The following is a 23,103-nucleotide window of genomic DNA, read 5'->3' on the forward strand; positions in this document are numbered from 1 at the left end:
TTATATTATTACTAATTAATATTTATTCAAAATCTTTAAACTAATCTTAATCTAATAATTATAATTTGACACTTTAAATACATTTTTTTATTTTAAAACAACTAATGAATGAATTTAATAACTCATAAAATCTATAATAGTTATAAATATATTTTTATTCTTGATATATATATATATATATATATATATATATATATATATATATATATATATATATATATCATCTATAATTTTTTCTTATATCTTTATAATATAAAACTTTAATAAATCCAAAAGTCAAATTAAAAGAAGATAATCTGCAATCTCTAATATCAAATAAAAATTTCTACAAAAAAAGATAATCTATTTAATTTAAAGAAAGAATCTATGTTAAAAAATAATAATAATTTAAAAATAAGTAGTCTATAATCTTTTAAATACAATAAGAAAAGTAAAATAATTTATTCATTTAAAAAATAAATAAATTAAAATTCTTTTCAAATTATCAAGGATATGATTTTTAAAGAATCAAAAGATTAATATATTCTTATTTTACTAAAAAAAATAGATAATTACTCAAAGATGGAATAATATAAAAATTTAAATGATTGCTATTAAAATCAAGAGCACTAAAGACTCTTGAAACAAGACTAAGTAGAAGAAAGATATTAATAAGAATGAAGAAGGCTTCACTCTTGTCTTTGTATATACTATCAAATTAGAAGCTACATAGTAATATGGTTTAGGACCTTCAATACATTTCTAATTTGTAAGATATGTATGTAACTTGGAAAACAAGTTTCATATAAGTGTGTAATATAGCCAACTTATTAGTGAAGTTTACAACGTATCAATCAACTAAAAACATGTATAAATTCAAATGTGTATCTATAAAGCTTATAAGAAGCTTTTCTAGAAGATATTATCAAATCTACTTTCATTTATCTTCTAACAAATACTTCTTATTTAGATAATTGTATATATTTATGACAATTATATGTGATTAATTTATATTTTATAACATACAATATAAAATGTGGCTAATTTATGGGCTAAATTTTAATCCTACCAATTATCTATAAATGTGTAAAAAATCAAATTTGTGTCTACAAAGTTTTTAAGAAGCTTCAAAATAAAATGTGTATAATTTTATTTACTTTTATTTACTTCTATATAATTTTATTAATTTTTAATTTTATAATTAAATATATCATAAAATTATATAGTTTTTATTTTATTTTTATTTATAAAAACAAGTTCTATGAAAATTGGTATAATTACATATTAAAAAAGTTCAAAATGGATCAAATTATATTTAATACATATTTTGATCTTTATAATTTTTTTAAAGTAGTTAATAGGTCTTCTCAATGAGCTATAGAATTTCATACTATGGCATAAAAACTATCCTATTAAATGATCATTGTTAATACTAATTTTATAGAAAGATGTATGATGTCTTTTTGAATTCTAGCATGAACTTTGAAGGGCAATATTAGATGGATACAATCAAATTTGAATGTAGAATTAAGAAGATTGATATATTTATAAGTCTTTTCTTAATAAATCTAGTTGAATTTAATTTAAAGCTAGAAATCATCCATCATACATTAATTTATGAAGATAGATGCATCAATGGATTTCGAAGTGCCAAATTTCTTTAATTAAAAATTTAATGGCGTTGTTTGTCTATTAATTAGTTATTATGGATGAAACTTAGATGAAAAGTTAAAAAGATTTAAAGATCAACTTGAATGAATTATTATATCAATAGATAAAATTTTACATAGATATAATATTTAGATAAAATTATCGATTAAGATGTGATGGATTTTAAGGATGAAAATAGAAATGACATCCATTATATAGATTAAATGGATGTAGATTGAATGTATGTATGAATCTTAACTAATTAGTAGATTAATAACTTAAATTAAATTACAATGGATAAGAAATAATTAATATTAACTTTTATGCAAGACTTTCAAAGCATTTAATTAGATGCACTTAATTTTTTTACTTTTTATTACTTATATATATATTATGATTATTCTTTCAAGACCATTTCACCTCTTAATTCAAATTACAAGATAGCCTCAATTAAGAGTTGCTTTTAATTGGTGGTGTAGAGTGAGACAAGAAAAAAAACAAGAAAAAATAAACAACAAACAAAAAAACAAGTGAAAAGAATGTAATCTAACAATTACATACTTCAAAACCTAGATACAATTTTTTCACTAGATTTTCATCCAATAAAAAATAAAGATAAAAAAATTAAAGTTATATTTTTAAATAAGTAATTTATTATCTTTCAAATGATGTAAGAAACTTGTAAATCTAGTTTATTATGAGTAAGTTACAAAGATTATAAGATATGAAGTAAATATTTGAAAAGTTAAGTGAAAATACTTTAACTTAAAGATAACTTGTTTATAGATAAAGGATTTGAGCTTCACCAATACTGTATTAGGATATCTTATAAATTCTTTGAGGCCTTGATCTTATCATTTTATCTACACCTAAGGTGCTACAATCCATATGAGACTTGAATACATCCTTTTCTATAAGAACTATATTAACTGTTGGTCATCCTATTTACTACTAGTAGAACTATTTTTTCCATTTTTTACTTTATTTTGGCATTTAAAATCACTTAATTAGTCCAAGAAGATTGTATGGCCTTCAAATATTTCTCGATTTCATCATAATAGCTCCTGAGATGGTAAAACTCAATTTTACAAAAGTCTTGAAATTTTGTTTTTAATATATGCTTGATAAAATTTAAAAATTCTTATAATACTTCTATAATTATAATATAATTTTTTGGATATATTTTTATATCTTGATAAATTATATAGTAATAAAATTAATTTAAATTAACTAAATATCTTATTTTATATGTAGATAATTAAAAAGACACGAGGTTCTTTTTTATGTTCTTTTTAAGTACTAACTAACATTTATAGGCTTATTTTTATATCACATGTAGATAAAAATCTAAAGTAAATATTGATCTCAAAAATTAAACATTATTATTTAGCAATAAAAAAATTATTAAATTAATGAAAATAATTACCTCCAAGACTTACTAAGGCTCTATTCCAATAACTTTTCTTCTAATAAGACTTTTGTAATTTATAAGTACTTCTAAATTCTACTAAAAAATACTTAATATATATATATATATATATATAAAATTAAATGACTTAAAATTATATTTTTAATTAATCTACCAATTAAGATCCATTGATGGAACTTATACATATATATATATATATATATATATATTGAAGTGGTACATTCTAGCCTTTGCTTCTTCTTACATTGCTTCTAGCTTCTACTAGAAAATACATATGATGTCAGTGCAGACCAAAAGATTATCTAAAAAATAATGCACTATAAAGCAGCAACAAAAGTTAAAGCTTTGTAGAGATGTAATTTACATTGGAGCTTGCACAATCTTAAAAATTTCTTCATGTTAGAACCTACTACTAAATATTTTAATATAAGAAGTTTGTCTCGACCAAATATTAATATGTGTATAATAAATGCCAATAATATTTTGGATTTTGTCACAATTGTGACCTATTTTGGCTTATGATATATAATAACTCTAATTGAATATATTATCAAAATTGATCTAAAAGAAAATTTGATCATTGTTTTGATTGATTGAATGTGCTTAATCTTAAAAATGAATCAGTTAGTGAAAATTCTCAAGGTGCCAAAAACTTGGTTCTTAGAAGTACTTAAGATTCTAACCACTTTGTATTCCCTAAGTTCCTTAAATTCCTTTTTCAACATCCAATCAAAATACTTCTTTGTTTCTTTATCTTATATCCAAGTTGTCTTATATAATAGATATTTTTATCTACTTTATTAGTATTCTTTTTTTAAGTTAATAAAAAACTACGAATGTATTATTTAAACTATTATACAAAAATACTTAGATATTTTTGTTTTAATTTTTTTCTTTTAAATATAATTTTTTTAAAAAATAAATATTATTATTAGACTTATGCTCATACAAAATTCTATTACTAAAACTATATGGTCTATTTTTTATATATCTTAGTCATTATTCCAAGCTAAGTATAACCATACTATTGTTTAGATAAAATTGTAGTATTAGTTTGTATAGTCTTAAATTAGTGATATTAAATCTTTAAAAAATTATTTAAAAGTTTTTTTTCATATGTAGAACTAGTATAAGCACAATCAATAATTTTTGTATTTAGATTAGATGGATATGAAATAAATTTATGTTTCTGGCTTTTGGTTTTGTAGTCCACAAATTAAATTATAATAATGAAGCAAAAAATGTCTTATTTCAAAATTATAATATCTAAATATTATAAGATATTCTAGAATTTATAAAAAATATAGTTAATTATTTGTAATCTAATTAAATATATTTTATTAAAAATAATTTATTTAATGCATTAAATAAAGAAAAAAATACAAATAAATTGCTTAAGAGACTACATGATTGAATTTCAAGGATAATACTTCCACATCTATTTAAGATATTTTTAGTACTAAATAAAATAAGAATAAATTTTATATTAGGTGTTGCTAATGCCACGACAACGCCAACCACTTGGTGTCATTATTTTTTTATTACAAGATAAAATATACTCAATCAAATGGTTTAAAAGATATTGAACAAAGCAATTTGATTGGTTTGAAAGGTAGTAAACAAAGTTGGCATGTGGTGGATAGGGATTTATGGTGGCAATAGCAAAATCTAGTGTAACATTAATAATACCCTTTATAGTTGCACCATAATCTAGAAAATATTCAGACCACAAATTAATGAACAAATTCTACAATCTTTTAGTCTTTATCACCATTCTTTCTATACTAAAAATTTATATACAAATATACATACACATCAACATATTTTTATTTGAAATCCATTTCATTATATTGATTACAAATGCCTTATTCATCTCTCTACATAAACACAAATAGAAATAATAATAATAATAATAATAATCCATTAAAAAAATCAACAAAAGAAAGAAAAAAAATGCAAGTTTGAGTGAAAAGAAATACACAAAAAAAATAAAATCACTAGGTTGTTAGTAAGGTGGACTGTGATGTACGAAACCCTAAAGGAAATCCTGGTGTCCTTCGTGTCCATTGCAATAGACGGGGCTTGGGAGTGTAAAGCAGGTGAGCAAGCAAAAGCATGCAAAGCATGTTCAAGTTTTTCACCTCCCCTCCTCTTCCTCCTCCTCTTTCTTCTTCTCCTTCTTCTCATCTCCGTCGTCGTCGTTGTCTTCGTCTTTGGGAAGGGAGAGAAAGGGAGAAATTCGTCGTGAATTTCAAACGGCGGGACTGGGGGCAGCGGGCATCGTGCACTTTTGGGAAGGAAGGGAGGGGTGGAGACGAGATTAGGGCTTGTGCAGGGGGAGGGTAGCAGGAGCAGGAGGGTGCTGGCGGAGGAGGATATGGAATGAAACTGAAACTGACATGAAAATGTAAGCGAATAGAATTGCGAATTGCAGTCCCCCGCTCCTCTTCCTTCTCCTCCTCCTTGCAGTAACAGCACCTGCAGCAGCAGCATCATCATCGTACGTGGAAGCCTTCGTGCAACGCGGGATGATCCGTCGCAATGACGTGCATGCCCTAAAGTTTCTGTGAACCTCCCCCTCTTTCTATTCCACGAAGCCTCTTCCTCTGCCTCTCCCTCTCCCCTCTTCACGATTAGGGCTTCGGCAACGTCCTCAGCCTCCCAGCTGTAGGGTGCACCCTTACTGCCCTTCCACAATCCTCCGTCTCGTTCTGTGGAAGCTGCTGTGGTGGAGTGAGTGATTGACGAAGCACCGTTGGTCGGGTTTTGGAGGAAATTGGGTTTTGGAGGAAATTGGGTTTTGTCGAATTGAGGGCCAGAGGGTTTGGAAGCAGGATAGCATTTGTCATTCTCTCCACTTTTTCTTGTTTTATCTTTTATTTTTTAAAATTCACGGTGCGTGTTTACTCAAATGCCTACCTTCATTTTTTATTTTATTATTATTATTATTATTATTTTTTTCAATTCTGCGCATCTGTATTTATATTGGGTTTCATGTTGACATTGTATTGGTTCACTGTTCATTCCTCATTCCATCGTTGTTTTTTTTTGTCGCCGTTGACATTTGGGTTTGCAGTCTGAGTTGCGTTGATGTAGAATTGAATAGCTGGTGGCGGGGATTTTCCATCACCAATTTGTTCGATTATATCATTATTTCAAAACGCGGGATCCCTTCGGTTGGGTTTTAACGTCTCGGTGAGGGGTGTGTTAGGTGGCGGGTCGTGGGGAGGAATTCTGGAGTGCTGCGGCGATAGTTCGAATTTCAAACTTAGCTTTGGAGTCCTTTAGGGATCTGGTGAAGTAGTCATGTGTCAGTGAAGCAGCTAGGAGAGTGGATGGCTGAAGGGGCTTGCGTCTGAACTCGTTCTGCTGATTTTGGTCACGATGCGATGTGTCCATTCTGTTCCTTTTGGCGTCGATAGCTGTAGCTGTGCGGATTTCGAGGTCTGATCGGGGTTCGACCCACTTAGGATAAGAATCAAGTAACGCTATCGAATGTGAAGAGTATAGTGACGCTATCGAATAACTGCCTCTCATGATCATTTCTCGCAGGGAATTAAAGGAGACTACGACCAAAATCACTTCGTAGGTTTGAGATTTTTCGGGTTTTACCCACTCGAGCCCTTCTTCATAGTGTATGAATGGGAGCAATTAGGTTGAGTTGGTAAGTCTCGATTGATCACATGGTCTTTCTATGTAGTGAATGTATCCAGAATCAGAGAAGGTTTGTTATTGTTGGTTGGTATTTTCGGAGACTGGGGAGGTTGAACAATTTCACGAGGCTCAGTTTGTTATAGTTTTTATTTTTTTATATTTTATGCGAATCCATTTTATTGTATTCGTTTTGATGGGATACTGGCTCCGACTTGCAGTGCACACTTTCATTTTTCATATTATTTATTGTGTTATGCTTATTTTTGGTTTCTTGCTGTATTTTTGTATCATCTTCGAGAACTGAAAATATTTGCTGTTGATTGCAGTTTATTAACGTAGTCCGCAATTCATCAGTCATCGATTTAGCATGCTGTGAAGATGCACCAGGATGAAGACACGTATGGTGGCCATCTCTGCAGTGATGGATATGGACTTCCTAAGCTCAGTTGATCGTGTTATTGTAACTGAAGCAAGTTATTAGTATATTCTTGGTTGCTACACCGGATTATCTCAGAGTCGCCTTGAACGAGTAGGGCAAGGAAAGAGGTTTGGATATTCACGGAAGGAGACCATTCATTGACTGGGGGAAGTCAGCCTTCAGAATGGAACTGAGGAAGACTTAAGGCAGGTGGGAGGGCGTGGGAACAGAGGGAGGTGAGAGAGGTTGGTGAGGAGGAAGAGTACCGTTTTGGCGAGAATCGAGTGAAGTAAAGAGAGGGTGCCGCGTGGGGCAAGGGTTTGCATGGACTATCCTGAAAGCTGGCCACAGCCAAACGGCCTCACTACGGAAGGTGCTTCTCAGTTCGCTACTGCGTTTTCTTCGGCAGCTAAATTGGAAGATGGTTGGTGGAGTAGAGTGGAAGGCCACACTGCTGAACTTATTGATTCCATTAAGCCTACTCGATCATCTGAGGAGAGACGGACAGCTGTTACTGCTTTTGTTCAGCGCCTCATCAGAGATCGCTTTGATTGCAAGGTCTTAGCTCGCCACCTGCACTTAATGTAGAAATTACACTTCTTTCTGTTCCTTCTCACAGATTCAGGGAGCGTGTTCGCATCTGTGCCGGTTACATAAATTGTCATGGAAAGTTCGATTTTTGTTGCGCTATGCGTGTTCGTCAGTGGCTTTGGAGCCAAATACACTTTTAAGTTCGAAAACTTTGATGTATACCTTCACAAGTTTCCGTTATTTTTAACCCACTTTTAAAGAAGCGTGCTTATTTCTTGGGCATAGATTTGAATTGCACAGTTGGCAAAGGGTATTGATCCTGGCAAGGTTGCTCTCAATCTGTAATGTTCACGGCCTTCACATGTATCTCGAATTTCTGAATTAGTCAGTTAAGATGGTTTGTTTAAAGCAGTGCTGAACTGCAATCAGTACTGTTTACACAGCATTATTGATCTAGCAAGAGAGTTAAGTGAACACATGACCGCTATTCACACACATGGCTGGAATTAGATTCGATACTTCAGAGGCTTTCCTGCTGGAGACTGGTAGCATGTGAAGATTTTTAGGTCGTATCCTTCTTTAGATGCTATCAAATTGTCAGTGGTGTGGCAATTTCGGTCTTTACGATCTTTCAGTTGCCCAGCTCAAGATTTAATGCTAGCGCAGAAAGTGGGCGGGCAATGCTTCCATGTTACGTTTATATGAGCTGTTTACTTCAGTCATTTGGACAAATTTCGTTTCGCGTTTTCATTCTTCATGTGAACGACGATCTGGTTGGAAGTGCTGTGCTCTATTAATGCGGTTATTTTGCTTCTTACCAGGTAGTGAAATTTGGCTCTGTACCACTGAAGACATATCTGCCAGACGGGGATATTGATCTTACAATATTTGCTCGAAATGACTTGAAAGAGACATGGGCACAAGATGTGGTCAAAGCCCTCAAACAAGCCGAGGAGGATACTAATGCAGAGTTTCGAGTGAAGGAAGTTCAGTACATACAGGCCGAAGTAAGATTCCACTTCCAGTTTTTCTCCTCTTTAACAATTTTCTTATTTTCTAATTTAACCTATTGAGGAGGATGACATTTTCATTCAAAAATATGGGTTTTTCACTCGGTTTTGTAATTTACGCGTTTTGAATAGACACTGTATGCTCTAAAAGTTTTAGAGCTTTCCTCTGAGGATTCGTTGTGTGTCGCAGGTTAAACTCATCAAGTGCCTGGTGGAGAATATTGTTGTTGACATCTCATTTAATCAGACTGGGGGTTTGTCTACTTTTTGCTTCCTCGAAGAGGTGAGTTGATTTGTTGTTCTTATGTTCTACGTTTTTACATGTTTATCGTTTACAGTGTGAACGTTCAACCTTTTGAAATTATATTATGTGGATGATTCTTGGGTTTGAGTTTGAATGCGGCTGGACATCATCAGGAAGTAGGGTTGTTGTTGCTCAGAATGCCTGGTAGAGGAATCGGATTGATAGAAACCTCGATATTTTGATGAATTGATGTAATTTTCGGTGAACACTCGATCTAATATGTAAATAGACCTTCCTATATGTCTGCGCGAGTAGTTTGCAACTTACCGCACACGGAAATTCCTTATGTTTATGCATGAAACTAGTGTTACTTCTGCGACTATGCTTGAATATGTGTACTTGTTTTCGATGTCCGATCTCTTCAACTGCTGTGGTGCAGCCTGTGAAGTGAATGTTCATCGTAAGTTTAAAAACATCGATATGGTGCAACTGCAACCATGTTGTAAGAAGTTATACTTGTGTTTGATTGTTTTTAACATGTTAATATGGTGCTACACAAGTCGAATACAGGGAATTCGACTCTGCCAGGCCCTTTAAGGTTAATGTTGTTGTGTAATAAGAAAAATTGTCTCGGTACTCCATGAGCACACCGATTTCCTAGTTTTATGTACGCCATGTTATTTCTTAAGGACGTTGGAAAGACAACTAATGTATCTTAAAGCAGACATCAAATTATATGAGAGCACATATGCTGGTTATTGTAGTTGGCATGAAAATACACTTCATTAGGAGGAATCATTTGAAAAAATGATTATTTTTTATTTCAGGTGTAGAGTATAGTACTTTACCCGGGAGCTTTTTCCTGGTGAAGGACCTACTATTTCACTTGTCACTGAGTAACCTAGCGACAAGAGAACTCGTAATTATTTCGCATATCAATTTTAACGTTGCACTAAATCGGTAGTGAGGCCCTCATTGACATGTTGATCACCATTACCTCGACTAATTGTACCATGATGATGTTTTTGGTGGATTTTGTGTTTTTGTTTTATTTTTTCTTAACCATAAGCAATATCGCTGAGTGCAATTGCTGTTTCCTTCTATTTTGTAAGAGGAGTGTACACCTTCAAAAGGAGCTAGTTCATTAGAAAATAGTCGATGGTACCAATGTTTTCATTGCTGTGCAACGATTTTTGGTTGCAGGTGGACAGGGAAATAGACCGCAACGATTTTGAATTGAAACAGAATCACTTGTTTAAACGAAGCGTCATATTGGTGAAAGCATGGTGCTATTATGAGAGTCGCATATTAGGGGCACATCATGGCCTTATCTCCACTTATGCTCTGGAGACCCTTGTGTTATATATATTCCATGTCTTTCACCCCAAGCGACGGTTACGTGGACCACTGGAGGTTAGTGATAAAATTGGAAAATGTGATTTTACAATATGATGTTCATTTTTGTTTCGTCGTGAACTTGTTCATAGATTGGAGACTGCTCATGAGGGAGGGTAATTTTAGAGAATATAATTAAAATAATCAGTTAACATAATCTGTGATTCATGTTATGTAGCTTCGTTTCATTGCTGTTGGTGTCCATGCTGGAGACTTCGCAATTTTAGTGTCTGTTGTAGTGCTTCAATATTCACTGTTGATGAACATTTTACTTTAATTACAGATACGTGACTTTCTTTTACTGTGCGGAATTTTGAGCTTGGTTTTTAATTAATTAACCTTTTTTTAAAAAGCATTTCTTATAATTATATGTCTCTTCTACTGCGAAGTCTTTAAGTGATTTTAGTTAGCACTTAAATTTGCAAGTTTCAATCATCGGGGGATTGTTGTGGGTCCTTCTAGTTTGTTAACAGCCGCATAACTTGACATTGTCGCATTTATTGTGGCTTGTGGTATCAGCCGCTTCCTGGATATAGCATAAATCCTCAAAAAATAATAATTTTTAATGATCACTATTTCTAGGTTTAGTCTATGTGTGAAGAATGTGCAACGAACTATATTTCTCTAATTTATTGGCTTTTTTGCGGATACATTTCAGGTGCTATATCTATTTCTGGTTTATTTCTGCAATTTCGATTGGGACAAATACTGTGTTACCATGTGGGGTCCAGTGCCTCTAGCCCGTATCACGGAAATATCTTCTGGTATGTCGTCCGTTTATGGTCTGGTTGTTTAAATTGTCGTAAAATTCGAGACAAGAGGGTTTTTTGCATATATTTCTTTCACTATAGAAAGTATTAGTATTTTTCATGGTTTAAAAGCTTGTCACATGCCTTAGGTGACATATTTGCCTATGACATTCAATTGTGCTGTAAAATGAAGTATTGTAAACTTGGCGCAGTATCAATGACTGCCCTGTATTGATGTCCTGATCGTTGCTTATATCTATTTGTTCTTACCAAAAGTAGCCTTTTAAAAGATTGACCATGTTCAAGTACGTCAGAAAATTACTTACGTTCCGACCTTCTCTTGAATTATTATAACCAAGAAACACGGTTTTCTTCCTTTTCGTTACTAGAACAATGTCTCTACATGCTTCTCATTGTCAAGAGGTGCTTATGGAAAATGCTTCCTTTGTTCTTGCAGGGTCTGCTCGGAAGACGTTCCGAATAAGTGATTTTGCCGAGGCTCCTCGGAAAGATAGAGGGAAATTGTTGCTTAGTAAGGAATTTCTTGAGCGTTGCATTGATTCATATTCTGATGCTAAGGGTGGTCAGGAGAGCAGCCAAAGACGCAATTTTATCACCAAGTTTCTGAATGTTCTTGATCCAATACGTGACACCAACAATCTTGGTCGCAGTGTTAATGTTGGTGCGTGTATAAATTTCTTTTGCAAGCACTTGGGTATTCAGTGTCCTTCCGATTAAATTTTGAAAACTTGCACCTGTATTCGGTTATCTCAATTTTTTAGATTAAAGACGTGTACGTGACAGCTAACATGGTGGCCTAGTAGAGCATTGAGTGTGACGTATGACACTGTCTCCATTTTGCTCTAATTTGCTTGGTTTTGTGTTCTCCGGTGGTCATAACCAGTGCTGTAGATGACGACATGGTACATTTTGTTGGATTTTGAGTTGCAGGTAGTTTTAAGAGGATACGTTCAGCATTTGGTTTAGGAGCGCGCACACTTGGAGAAGTTCTCGAATGTCCTACAGATCAGATAAATGAAAAGTTCAAATCGTTCTTTTCCTGTACTTTCAAAAGTCTAGAGCGGTATCGAATTGGCGGGAGACCAGACACTGGCAACCCCCTTTCACGTAGCTGTCAGCCTCATATTCCTGGAGCTGGAAGTGCCCACTCTCAACATAGGTTACTTGGTGGATATACGCAAGAAAACGGAGCAGATCCTTTCTCTTCTCAAAGAAACCTAACTTACTCTGAGGAGAACGTTAGGCCCCAATTTCAGTACGTGAGCCGGTCAGGACAATTGGACAATAGAGCTCGTAGTGATGTGGATACTGCAGAGCAGATGAACGATGTGCAGACTGAATCTAATATGAGAAGGAAGGACACCACCTTAACAACTGATGCGCCTTTCTTCTGTAATAGCGATAGGGATTTGGGAAGTACAGTCAACACAATGCCGTCTGCTTCGGATACTAAGCCAGAGAGGCTGAAAGGAACAGAACCTGGCCCTGGCCACTCCATTTCTGACATCTCGATTGCGAGTTCCGAAGGACAGTGGAGGCAAGTTAGTGGAAAGGGCCGGTATCCAATTGTTGATGGAGATAAAGGTAGGGTGCAAAATGAAGGCCTCAATTATTGCCATGTCCCGGAGCAGTCTGAAAAGCCTATGACAGCAAATCGCAGGTAACTCTTGATTGAGCTTTCATTGCCCTGTGTGATTTTTGGTTGCATAATTTTACGAGGGTTAGTATAACTGAAGGTAGTTTCTTTTGGTGCAGTTCTACCGAGGACCACGAATTTGCAAATCATTCTAGAAGCTCGATGACTGGGGAATATCCAGTAGTAACACCTAGTCAAGATCCCGTAAGACGGAGATCCTCGTTAGGCGATTCACTTAGACATGGTGATGTGCCTCAAAGCAGGAATATTTCCGACATTAATCTTCCTTATTCAGCTCATGACGTTGGGCGACCACCGGGAGTATCCAGGGAATTCAAAATGAGGTCTAATCATGGAAGCTTTCATCGTAAGGATTTTTCTAATGGTGAGAACGATACATCCACATCTGAAAGAGCAGCTGCTGAGGAGAGTGGTACCGCTTACAATAAGCGGTTAACACGTCAGAAAGACTCTACCTCTTCCGGCGATAATTCCTCTCATGGGAGCAATCAGGACTGTGGTAATCAGAATATGTCACAGCCAGTGCTTATTCCAACCCTTTTCCCTCCTTTTTTTCAGTTTCCACCATTTCCCTACCCTGTTCAAATGCATTTGGCTGTATCTTCTGCTATGCCTGTTCCTATGTCGAGTATAGCAGGACCTCCTTCTGCCTCAAGTTTGCCTGGAACTCACCCTAGTTCTCCGTCAGGGGAGACAGTTTTGAATCGGACGAATTCATACTTAGCCATGCAGAATTCAGGCATATTGCCGTCCTCCTTGCCAGCAGCTCCATCTTACATGATTTCGGTTGCACCTTTAGGAGATGGTGCTGGCAGTCATATTTGGGACCTTTCTCCTCATTCCGATGAGCAGTGGGAGCGTTTGCGGCCACCTCTAGAGGTGAGTTCTATATTAGTAGACGATCCTTCGAGTTTGTTTCACTTGCCCTATTGAAATGTTGACACTGTGTAGGATGTGTATCATTTTTTTTCTTCTGCCTTTTGAGTTTTGATTTCTTGTTAGTTTCTGAAATAACGTCTTGTTGGGATCTTCTCAATGGCTCTGATATACTGCTCGGGGATGTTCAGCTATATTGGCTATTTATGTTGGAGAAATGTGTAGGTCATAGTGTTGCGACCGTATGTGATTAGGTGGATTCGATTTGTTACAGCTATATGCATTCTACCTTAAAGGAGATGCGGTGATCTTCTCATCTTTTGAGCGAGTACTTTTGGCAAGTTTAACGATTTTTTGACTTGGACCCGTTAAATGCCATAGGACCAAGTGCAGTCACGACATAGGACTTCCGTTTCTTCCAGCGCTTCTCCAGGTCTTTCCTTCTTAACAGAGAATCCACCTGTCTCTACTGGCTCTGCTCGTCCCGGCTCTCGTACTTCTCCGATGCTGCCTCAAGTTTCCGGGAAATTAAAACCCTCTTCAGGAGATCGTGTCCATGCTGTTGAGACGACGGGATCGCGAGCACATGGAGCAATAGATGAAACCCCATCTCCATCATTGTTGAGTGATGAGAGACAAGCTGAAGCTTCTAGCCAGTTGGAAGAAGGGGTGAAGCATGTGGAACCAGACTTGAGAAGTCGAGAGAGTTTTTTAAGTACCTCGGATGTGAAGACCTCTACGAGAAAACTTTTGAAAGAAACAAATGGTACTAAACAACACAGTAGAAAAATCATAACTCCTAGTGATGAATCACCTAATGAAAGGGAAGTTGTTCGAAGTGTGGATGGCAGTGCTGCTGATTTATCTCTTCAGTGGCTAAATCAGCCAAGCTTAGAATCTAGCCAGGCATCGGTTGGGAATCTGCAAGCTGCCTCACTGCACTTCCCACTTTCTGCATCAACTCATAGCTACGAGGAGATGCCGAGTGTTGCCCCCTCTAACCATCACAAAAGCTCTGTTGTGCAATCTAGTACCCTGGAACCTGGCGGAACGGTTGCATATCAGTCTCTTCAAGTGCCAACTTATCAAGGAGGTGCTGGAAGCGATCCGACCTCCTCTTCCACATTGGAGAGAAAGATGCGATCGCCCATTTCTGCTAGTGTACCTGGCGGTCCCTCTGGTTCTTTCTATCCACCTAGTTCTGAGTTTGCAGCTGTTTCAATGGGTTCGTCCTTAAGAAATCGTCACATAGAGACGGTTTTTATGGCAATACCCCAACCAATTTACAATTTCCCAACCCCGTACTACCCTCATATTTACGTCTTTCCTACAGGCTCCGATGGTGTCGTTAGAGTGGACACTGTGGGTGGTGCATATTCCAATGGCTCCATGGATTCCGCAACAGACATCCTTGGATCTCGATCACTTGAAGATTCGAGGATGAGGGCAATGCCACAGGTTAGTTATTCGTTTGGGAGATCGAATGAGCATGTTTTTACTGTCTTGGCGTCATTGTTTCTGTTGGTTTAGTACGTTCTTCTGAGTTATATTATATTCTGTTTATACTGAGTGGTAAATAGTGTCATCAAAATCCTCTTAGGATAGTGGTCCTTTGTACGAGACATCTACATAAATATACCCGGACAAGAATCAGCTTTCATTTTGTTTGCCTATCTTTCTTTCATCTGCAAATAGCAATTCTTAGGTGAAGATCCTCGGAATTTTAGGTCGGTGTTGGTGTTTCTGAGCGGCCAAAAAGGGCAGGCAATAAAACGCCTCATAACTCAGACAACAAAATGGAAGCATCTAGTATAGACAGGAGCGGTCAGAAGGCTGACACTGGTGATTTACAGGATGATATACTCCGTGGCGACCTCGAGAGTCACCGAGAGCATCTTTCGCGCTCATTTCAGTATTCCAACATGGCTTTTCCTAGTCCTAATTCTACAACCAAGTTCCAGCAAGGCCCTCAATTATGGGAGGGATCAGCCAGGTTTCATGGAAACCCTCATGGAGGACTGAGCATTCCATATCCAGTTGGAGTAGCGACTCCGCCGTATTCCTCTCGTGGTCGAACAGCAGATGGATTACATCAACCGCGGAATTTTCCTATCCACGATAATGAGGAATCCTTGCCAAAGTCTAGGGCTGGCACAGGCACCTACTTTCCCGATCCGGTAAGTGTATTTTGAATTTTGCGAAGGTTGTCTTTGCAATTTGCATGAACTTGTATGTTTGAACCTTGTCCATTATGTGGATGTATGTTGGAATCATGTATGGCCAGGTATCATTTTTTCTTTATGTTATGGAGTCGCGATGTTGGATGCACGTCAACTCCAACTGATGTAGAACAAATGTTCTGAATGATTACTTTTGGTTGCTGCAACTTGTTTTGAATAAATTACAAGTTTCATATCAATGTCTTTGGGTTGCTCATCTAATTGCGACTAATCATCCCTTTGAGTTGTAGTTGTAAAATTTAATGGTGTAGAGCTTCTAGACGAGGGTTTGGTTACTGTTGTACTAGACATTTTTCTTTAATTGGATAGAATAGGTTTCAAGTACAAAATCGTCATGTCTTCTCTTGGGGCACCTACGCAGTGTTTTTGACGAAGAAGTTTACATTCTGTGTGTAGCTTTCTGATGTGTCCGGTGTCTTGATTTACTCAGAGGCACGCGTATTCTAATCGAGAAAGGCTCCGTTCTGGAGGACGGGGAGGAAATCAACATGGAGCTTACGCTCAACAAGATCGGAAAGATTGGGAAGGATCCAATCAATTGCATATACATCGGTACAGGAATTCTGGGCAAGGTATTGGAATGAACTTTGCCAGATGATAATGGGATCTTGAGAACACAGTTGGCTATTTTTTTCACCGATTTCATTTTTTCTCGATTTAGATCTTTTTGAACTTTTTTTCTCCTAATTATTTAGTATTTGTACTCGTAGGTCGTGGACAGCAGAACAAGCATGAACCTCGAGCACAAAACATGACGAATTACCAAAAAACTCCTGCTGCTGACCTGGATGGGAATAGTAGTTTAGTGCAGCAAACAGAGGGTAAAAGAGTTCCACCTTTCCCGAGTTCGCTCCCTTCTCCTACGAGTCAAAACACCTCGTCTGGGTCTCCCATTGAAACCAGTAATGGTCATCCTGGAATGGGCTCAGGCGCACCACCTGTCATAATGCAGCACTCTCTACATGAAGGAAATGCACGACTTTCTTCAGAGCTCGAATTCGGGTCTCTTGGACCAGTTCAAACCAGTTAAAGTCGAATCAGAGTTCAGACGGTCGTTAGACATATATCGCAGATGTATTTGTCTGGGGTTCTTAGATGCTTCTAGGTGCTCCACTTGTAGGAGGTCGATTCAGTCTTCATCACCTCACCTCATAATTGGTAACATTGAATCCATTAGTCAGAATCTGTGTACAGCTGTCGGGTAGCACTTGAATTTTGTAGCTCAATAATATTAGAGGCTAGGGATGTAAAACATTGTTATCCAGATATTTGAGTAATTCTCACTGTTATCAAAGTTATGTTTCAGTAGTTCGGATCATGCAGTTCCTCTGTTGTTTCAATATATTTGGCGGGGAGACCACTACCAGGTCTACATAAATTTTATCGCGAATCAATTATTGAAGTTGAAGGGACTGAACCCACTTGTCTGTGACTGCAAAAACGTGGCCGATTCCACCATCTCCACGTAATTATATACTATTTAGCACGAAATGTAAAGTAATCAAATTAAATATGTCTTTCATATAGTCGTTTATTTATCATATTTGATATGTCATTCATTTGATTTAATCATGTATTTCAGATTAATTTTTATTACCCATGATCTTTTTTCAAAATTCGAGTTCAAAATTGATTTTTAAATCTACATTTTCTTTGTTAGAAAATTGTATGATTTTGGATCTGACCAATCCATCATCGACCACTGCAATGGTCAGATATGATATCTTCACCACAACAAAACCCAATTCCTGACAACAATATGCAACTTGGTATTTGCTACTCACGACATAGTTTTGTTTTTTAGTATATAGACACAGGATATTTTGAAATCCAATCTCTGTATTGATTGATTGTCATGCGACAAAAATAACATCAGCATTAGCCCACAGAATGTGAGTTCACACACACCCAAGTGTGTGAGAAAAAAGCAGTATGTAAATTAGAGTAAAATGCCATGATGTGACATGACACGACCAAAAGATCAAGTTCCTTTTTGGCACTGATTTTCCATACCAATGATATCAAGCCTTGTACCTTCATATTAGAGGATAAAATATAATTGAGATAACTGAAAAACGTGGCCCGAGCAGGCGAGGGGAAAAAACAGACACCGGGATCCGACGCGGCGGTAACGGGGCAGTGCCGGTGTGCCACCCGCTCCAACCGGTAATCGGGGGCAGACCACGGTGGTAGGGAGAACCTCGCGCGCGGTCAAAGGTCATTGTCTCCGCAACTGCGGAAACGTGTACTCCAGTTTCATCGCCAGCGTGAGTTTTGTTTTGTTTTGTATATTTTTTTTATTTTGTTGAACGTGTTTGCGGGGTTCTTCTGAGTACTGCTTCTGCCATTTCCCATTAGCATTGATGCATGTTGTTGCTGCAGCGCCGTTGCTCCACTCCCCCCTCCTCCTCCTCGATTGCATAACAAATCTTGTCGCCTTCTGCTGCTCTGCTCTCTTATCTCCCTCTGTAAGTCTCACTTTGTTGTGTTCTTCCCCTGGGTCCATCTCTTTCTCCGCTGTTGTTGTTGCGAGTCCGAGGAAAGAAAAGCTTGAGAAGAAGGGGTGTAAGCCGGTGGTGGTGTTCGCCTGGCACCCCACAGGAGGATTGGAGATTTCGCGTATTGGGTTGGTGTCTGTTTCTTGTTGCAGGCGGAGCAATTTACCAATTTTCAGGAAGTGCAGAGATGAGGATATGGTCGTTTCCGCGCGGTTTAGTCCCGAGGGGAGCTATGGGGATATGATGGTTGTCTTGAATGCGGTGTCGGTAGGAGGGAAGATTCGGCCGTGGATTGAGTGGGATTGATTCCTGGGTGGGCTTTCGTGTTGCCTGAAATGAGGATTTTCTCGGACGGTGTCGGGCGGCAAGGTTTTTTTGTGAGATTATTGGGTGTTGAAGCATTGGCGGTTTAGTGTCGTAGTGTGATGCGGGGCACGCGATTGACAGCGTATTTGGATGGCAGTACGGTCGGCTTTACTTCTTCAGGTGGACTAGGGTTTGCGTTTCTCCTCTCAGTTGAGGCACAGCGTGAGGGCGGATTATGGGCGTGTTTCTAGTCAGTGGGAACGAGTCCACCGTTTACTTTCCGTTAGCTTCCGTGTATGAGTTGGATTCTCTCACGTTGCTAGCCTAACTATCTGGTTGAAGAATTAGTAGTTTGTTGTGTTTTTCACGTTAGGGTTATAGGTTGATTGTATATTTTAGACTAGGGATAGTGCTGTGAATTTGGAATCCTTTAACATCTGCCTTTCTTCGCTTTCATTATGAAGTTCTGGGCACTGTCTTCTCTGTTGCAATCACGTGCTCTGACCAACCAACCACTTCCGCACGATAGTTCATTTGTTGGTAGATGCAATCTGTCGCTCTCGGGATCGATGCTCCACACTCTTTCGTTTTCGAACGTCGTGATGGACTTTTAAATTGGATATGTTGTCGTCTTCTGGAATAACGCGGACATGATTTCTGCTCCTTGTCGATTGGACAGTATCTGCGCACAACTTCCATACACGTTGAGAGCAGATCTTGCCGTCGGGTGTTAACTTCTCTTCTCGCAGTTAGTATTGTTGGCTGGTTCTTTGTTCGACCGTGAAACTCGAAGCCAGCTTTAGGGTTTTCTGGATTTGACCTGTAATGTCACACGTAATATCAGAATGAGAGAATTATGAACTTGTAATTTCATCTGCGTGGGTTTACGTTGCTTGTTTTCGTCGCCTCTCACTTTTGTGGGTAGTTGTTCTCATCATTGGAATTCCGGAATCTGGACTGTGACAGGGTATTGGAGCTGTGCTGACAAACAGCAATCCAATCTTTGGAGGTTTTCTTTGGGGACTTAAAAATTCTCCTCTCTTTTCTTCACATGTATGGGCTAGCCATCGGGTTAACGCCCTTACATGGGAGGAGATAGTGACGTTGGGCAACCCCCCTTGAAGCGACAGAAGCTTTCAAAGCCTAGTCATAAAACTCCCTGTGAGGGGTCTCGGACAGGTGTGGCAGCCACGGGGTCCGCCGCCCTAATGGCCAGAAGTATTTGTTCTAATGATGGCGAAACGGTGGGGTCTCATGGTCAAATTCGGAAAGTGGAATTTGTGAGGATCATAGAGCAAGCGCTGTTTTCTCTTGGCTATCAACAGGCAGGTGCAGTGCTGGAAGAGGAGTCAGGTATTCGACTTCAGTCGCCAGCTGTGCAGCAGTTTCGCGAGGACATCCTGGCAGGGCGTTGGGATGAATGCGTAGCCACGTTATCTGAAATTGGCGTCCTTGAGGAGTCAACCTACAAGGCTGCATTATTTCTCGTTTTGCAACAGAAGTTTTTGGAGTCTTTAGAGGCTAGCAATACAACTGCAGCGCTGGAGACTTTGCGCTCAGAGATATCTCCTCTTGGAGTCAGCACTTCCAAAGTTCATCAGCTGGCGAGCTTCATAGTATGTTTTCCAGAGGACCTGCTTGCGAAAGCCCAATGGAAGGGTGCTGGGCAAGAGTCTCGTCAGAGTTTGCTAGAAGAGTTACAGCAGTTGCTTCCACCGTCAATCATGGTACCTGAGAGGCGATTAGAGCATCTTATTGAGGTTGCACTTCAAGTGCAACGTGAAGCATGTGTTTACCACAATACGCTGGATCATGTCCTGTCTCTTTACTCAGACCATCGCTGTAGTCGGGACCAAATTCCAACACGGACTTTGCAGGTACAGAAGTCTATCGCCTATTATTTTCTTTACCCTCTTTTGTGTTCGTGTTCTGGTTGTCTTTTCACGTGGGAAAGAATTGAGTGTCAATGTTTGGAATAAAGGTTCTTTTATGTGCCTTTGAGTTGTTTATAGATTTTCTGGTTCAACGTATTTTCACAGCCGCAGCAACTTTGCTGGCTCTTAAATTAATTTTTTATCACTTTTGCGCAGGTTTTAGATGAGCATGATGATGAGGTCTGGTTTTTGCAATTTTCGCATGATGGATATTACCTTGCATCTTCATCTAAAGACTGCACAGCCATCATTTGGGAGGTTGGTTGCTTTTTGTGGATGATGTCTGGCTCTCAAAAAAAGCAGTTATTATTCCCTTTTCTCTTAATGTGTTTTAGGTATCTGCTCACAATTATTCAAGTGAGTAATGCCTCAAGCAGACAGTGAATGACTTATGTTTTGCTATTCGACTATTCGCAGGTTGTAGAAGGTGATTCCCTGAAGGTGAAGTATAAATTCACTGGTCATTCGAAGCCTGTATCTTTTGTAGCCTGGAGTCCTGATGACACCATGCTACTCACTTGCGGGAATGAAGAAGTCGTGAAGCTTTGGGACATTTCTACTGGGCAGTGCAAATATACCTATGATAAACCAAATAGCTGCTTTACGTCCTGTGCATGGTTCCCAGATGGAAAACGATTTGTATCTGGTGGAGGTGACAAGTGTATCTATATGTGGGACTTAGAGGTATGAAAATCTGGTTGGTATTCTATGTCGGTTCATGGCCAAGTCCCTTTACTTTATTGTTTTTTCCCTTGTACTTCTCCTAACTATTTAGAGGTTTGAATATTTTAAAATTGCATTGCACATTGAGGATCCACAGGCCTGACCTTCTATTTAGACACGTTGTTTGAGACGAGGACGCTCAGTTCGTCACTTTTTGAGAAAAAGATTGATTGGACCGTGGCAATTCATTCCTTGGGTGTTCTATCTCAGATATTTTGTGCTTCAAATCTTTCTGATTTTGTATATTTGTCCCTGGTTCTGACATTTTCGTAAAGGGGCATGAGTTGGAGGCTTGGAAAGGTGCCCGCATGCCTCGCATCAATGATTTGGCCATCACAACTGACGGAAGTCATATGGTAAGTATTTTTTAATATTTAATGTTCTACATGTCTATATGTTCTGATTGATCTGAAGGATACCTCATACATCTAGGTTATTTCCTCCGAAAAACATAACTAAATATACAATATTTTAAACTGTCCATGTATCACTTCGGGTTCCGAATTTTTCAGACCTAGTATCATAGAAGATGCCCCATGTGTCTCAGCATTCGTTAAGAGTTTTGTCGCTGTGATGTAAACCACAAGTGTACCATCCTTTATTAAGCATTTTCAGTGATGAAGTTATGACTCTTATGGATCATGGCAGGTTAGCATTTGTGATCATAAGAACATCCGCATTTACAACTTGGAGGAAAAAACAGAGCGAGTCATCGAGGAGGAGAAGCCAATTACTTCACTTTCAGTGAGCAAAAATGGAAGATATTTGTTGGTTAACTTGGTGAGTCAGGAGATACATTTGTGGGACATTTCAGCAGCTACAAAAGATCTGCCTAAGAAATATAGAGGTCACAAACAAGGGCGATATGTGATTCGATCCTGCTTCGGTGGAACCGATTATGCATTTATTGTCAGCGGTAGCGAAGATTCTCAGGTCTCCCTCCCTCTCTCTCTCTCTCTCTCTCTCTCTCTCTCTCTGTGTGTCTGTCTCTCTGGTGTCTTTGAGTCGCGAATGGATATCCGAGTCTCTCTTTCATTTCCTTGGAATTTTCTTTTTCTGTTTTACATCTTATTCCCTTCTCAGCCATACTGAGTGCTTCTGCATGGTTGTCGTCATTCTGGATCAATCAACCCAGTAATTTTCAAGTAGAACCGATACTTAGATAGCAATTATCACAACTACGGAAAATGCCCTAAGTTTTTCGTAATTGTATTGCAGGTATACATCTGGCACAGGTGGAATGGTGAGTTACTTGACGTGTTGTCAGGTCATTCAGGCACTGTTAACAGCGTAAGCTGGAATCCGGTGAATCCTCATATGTTTGCATCTGCCAGTGACGACCATACGATTCGGATATGGGGTTTGAGCAACAGACCGATGCCCAAGAAACATGATGAGAAACCAGGCTCATCTAATGGCTTTGATCATCTAGTCAATGGTGGGACAAGAGACCTGTTAGAAAATCTGAGGCCCTTTAATTCTGATACGGATTAGTGTTGTTCATTATATATGGTGCAGGCTTGCAGCACTCGGTTTGTTCCTCTCCTTTGTACATTTGATCTTCTCATCATTTATCTTCTTTATCTGGTGATGTAAGCATCTGTAGGGATTCTTCATCTTCTTTCTTATTACAGCCAAAGGTTTGATTTCCTCCATAATTTGTGCTCCATAAGTATTGTTCACATGCGATCTGGTAAGTACGATGGATTATTCGTGTGCCCAATTTTCATGTTACAGTTGTCATTGCTTCTATTAAGGTTTAAAGACTTTTGGTCTGGCTTCAGAAATT

General features: G+C 37.9%; 2 protein-coding genes across 11 annotated transcripts; both read left to right on the forward strand.

The window, feature by feature from the left end:
- Positions 1-5,166: 5,166 nt before the first annotated feature.
- LOC112288504 (uncharacterized) lies at positions 5,167-17,161 on the forward strand. 6 transcript variants are annotated; one of them, XM_024532721.3, is made up of 15 exons: positions 5,167-5,953; positions 6,611-6,722; positions 7,039-7,688; positions 8,483-8,668; positions 8,862-8,954; positions 10,119-10,328; positions 10,969-11,074; positions 11,517-11,741; positions 12,011-12,740; positions 12,836-13,236; positions 13,537-13,616; positions 13,995-15,071; positions 15,341-15,790; positions 16,284-16,425; positions 16,564-17,161. In XM_024532721.3, the coding sequence occupies exons 3-15, from the start codon at positions 7,455-7,457 to the stop codon at positions 16,881-16,883; spliced, it is 4,254 nt and encodes a 1,417-aa protein (XP_024388489.1). In that variant the 5' UTR covers positions 5,167-5,953; positions 6,611-6,722; positions 7,039-7,454; the 3' UTR covers positions 16,884-17,161. The 6 variants fall into 6 exon arrangements, with proteins under 6 accessions (XP_024388489.1, XP_090110465.1, XP_024388486.1 ...); XM_090254339.1 differs by having other exon boundaries at positions 15,467-15,790; XM_024532718.3 differs by having other exon boundaries at positions 12,836-13,616.
- Positions 17,162-18,136: 975 nt separating this feature from the next.
- LOC112288506 (WD repeat-containing protein 26 homolog) lies at positions 18,137-22,972 on the forward strand. Of its 5 annotated transcripts, none has more exons than XM_024532722.3 (7): positions 18,137-18,321; positions 19,624-20,534; positions 20,748-20,849; positions 21,009-21,275; positions 21,590-21,670; positions 21,963-22,247; positions 22,533-22,972. In XM_024532722.3, the coding sequence occupies exons 2-7, from the start codon at positions 19,743-19,745 to the stop codon at positions 22,806-22,808; spliced, it is 1,803 nt and encodes a 600-aa protein (XP_024388490.1). In that variant the 5' UTR covers positions 18,137-18,321; positions 19,624-19,742; the 3' UTR covers positions 22,809-22,972. The 5 variants fall into 5 exon arrangements, with proteins under 5 accessions (XP_024388490.1, XP_024388492.1, XP_024388495.1 ...); XM_024532724.3 differs by having other exon boundaries at positions 18,146-18,664; XM_024532723.2 differs by lacking the exon at positions 18,137-18,321 and adding an exon at positions 18,339-18,479.
- Positions 22,973-23,103: the final 131 nt, after the last annotated feature.

Source organism: Physcomitrium patens, chromosome 11, assembly GCF_059467195.1.
Source record: "Physcomitrium patens ecotype Gransden chromosome 11, ASM5946719v1, whole genome shotgun sequence".
Taxonomy (NCBI): Eukaryota; Viridiplantae; Streptophyta; class Bryopsida; order Funariales; family Funariaceae; genus Physcomitrium; species Physcomitrium patens.

Excerpts from the sequence above, each read along its gene's own strand:
- LOC112288506 (XM_024532722.3), top strand. The coding sequence starts at position 19,743 with ATGGGAGGAGATAGTGACGTTGGGCAACCCCCCTTGAAGCGACAGAAG. Across the intron at positions 21,276-21,589 it reads TCTATATGTGGGACTTAGAG|GGGCATGAGTTGGAGGCTTG; the intron begins GTATGAAAATCT and ends ATTTTCGTAAAG. Across the intron at positions 22,248-22,532 it reads GCGGTAGCGAAGATTCTCAG|GTATACATCTGGCACAGGTG; the intron begins GTCTCCCTCCCT and ends ATTGTATTGCAG.
- LOC112288504 (XM_024532718.3), top strand. The coding sequence starts at position 7,455 with ATGGACTATCCTGAAAGCTGGCCACAGCCAAACGGCCTCACTACGGAA. Across the intron at positions 13,617-13,994 it reads GTTTGCGGCCACCTCTAGAG|GACCAAGTGCAGTCACGACA; the intron begins GTGAGTTCTATA and ends TAAATGCCATAG. Across the intron at positions 15,072-15,340 it reads GGATGAGGGCAATGCCACAG|GTCGGTGTTGGTGTTTCTGA; the intron begins GTTAGTTATTCG and ends TCGGAATTTTAG.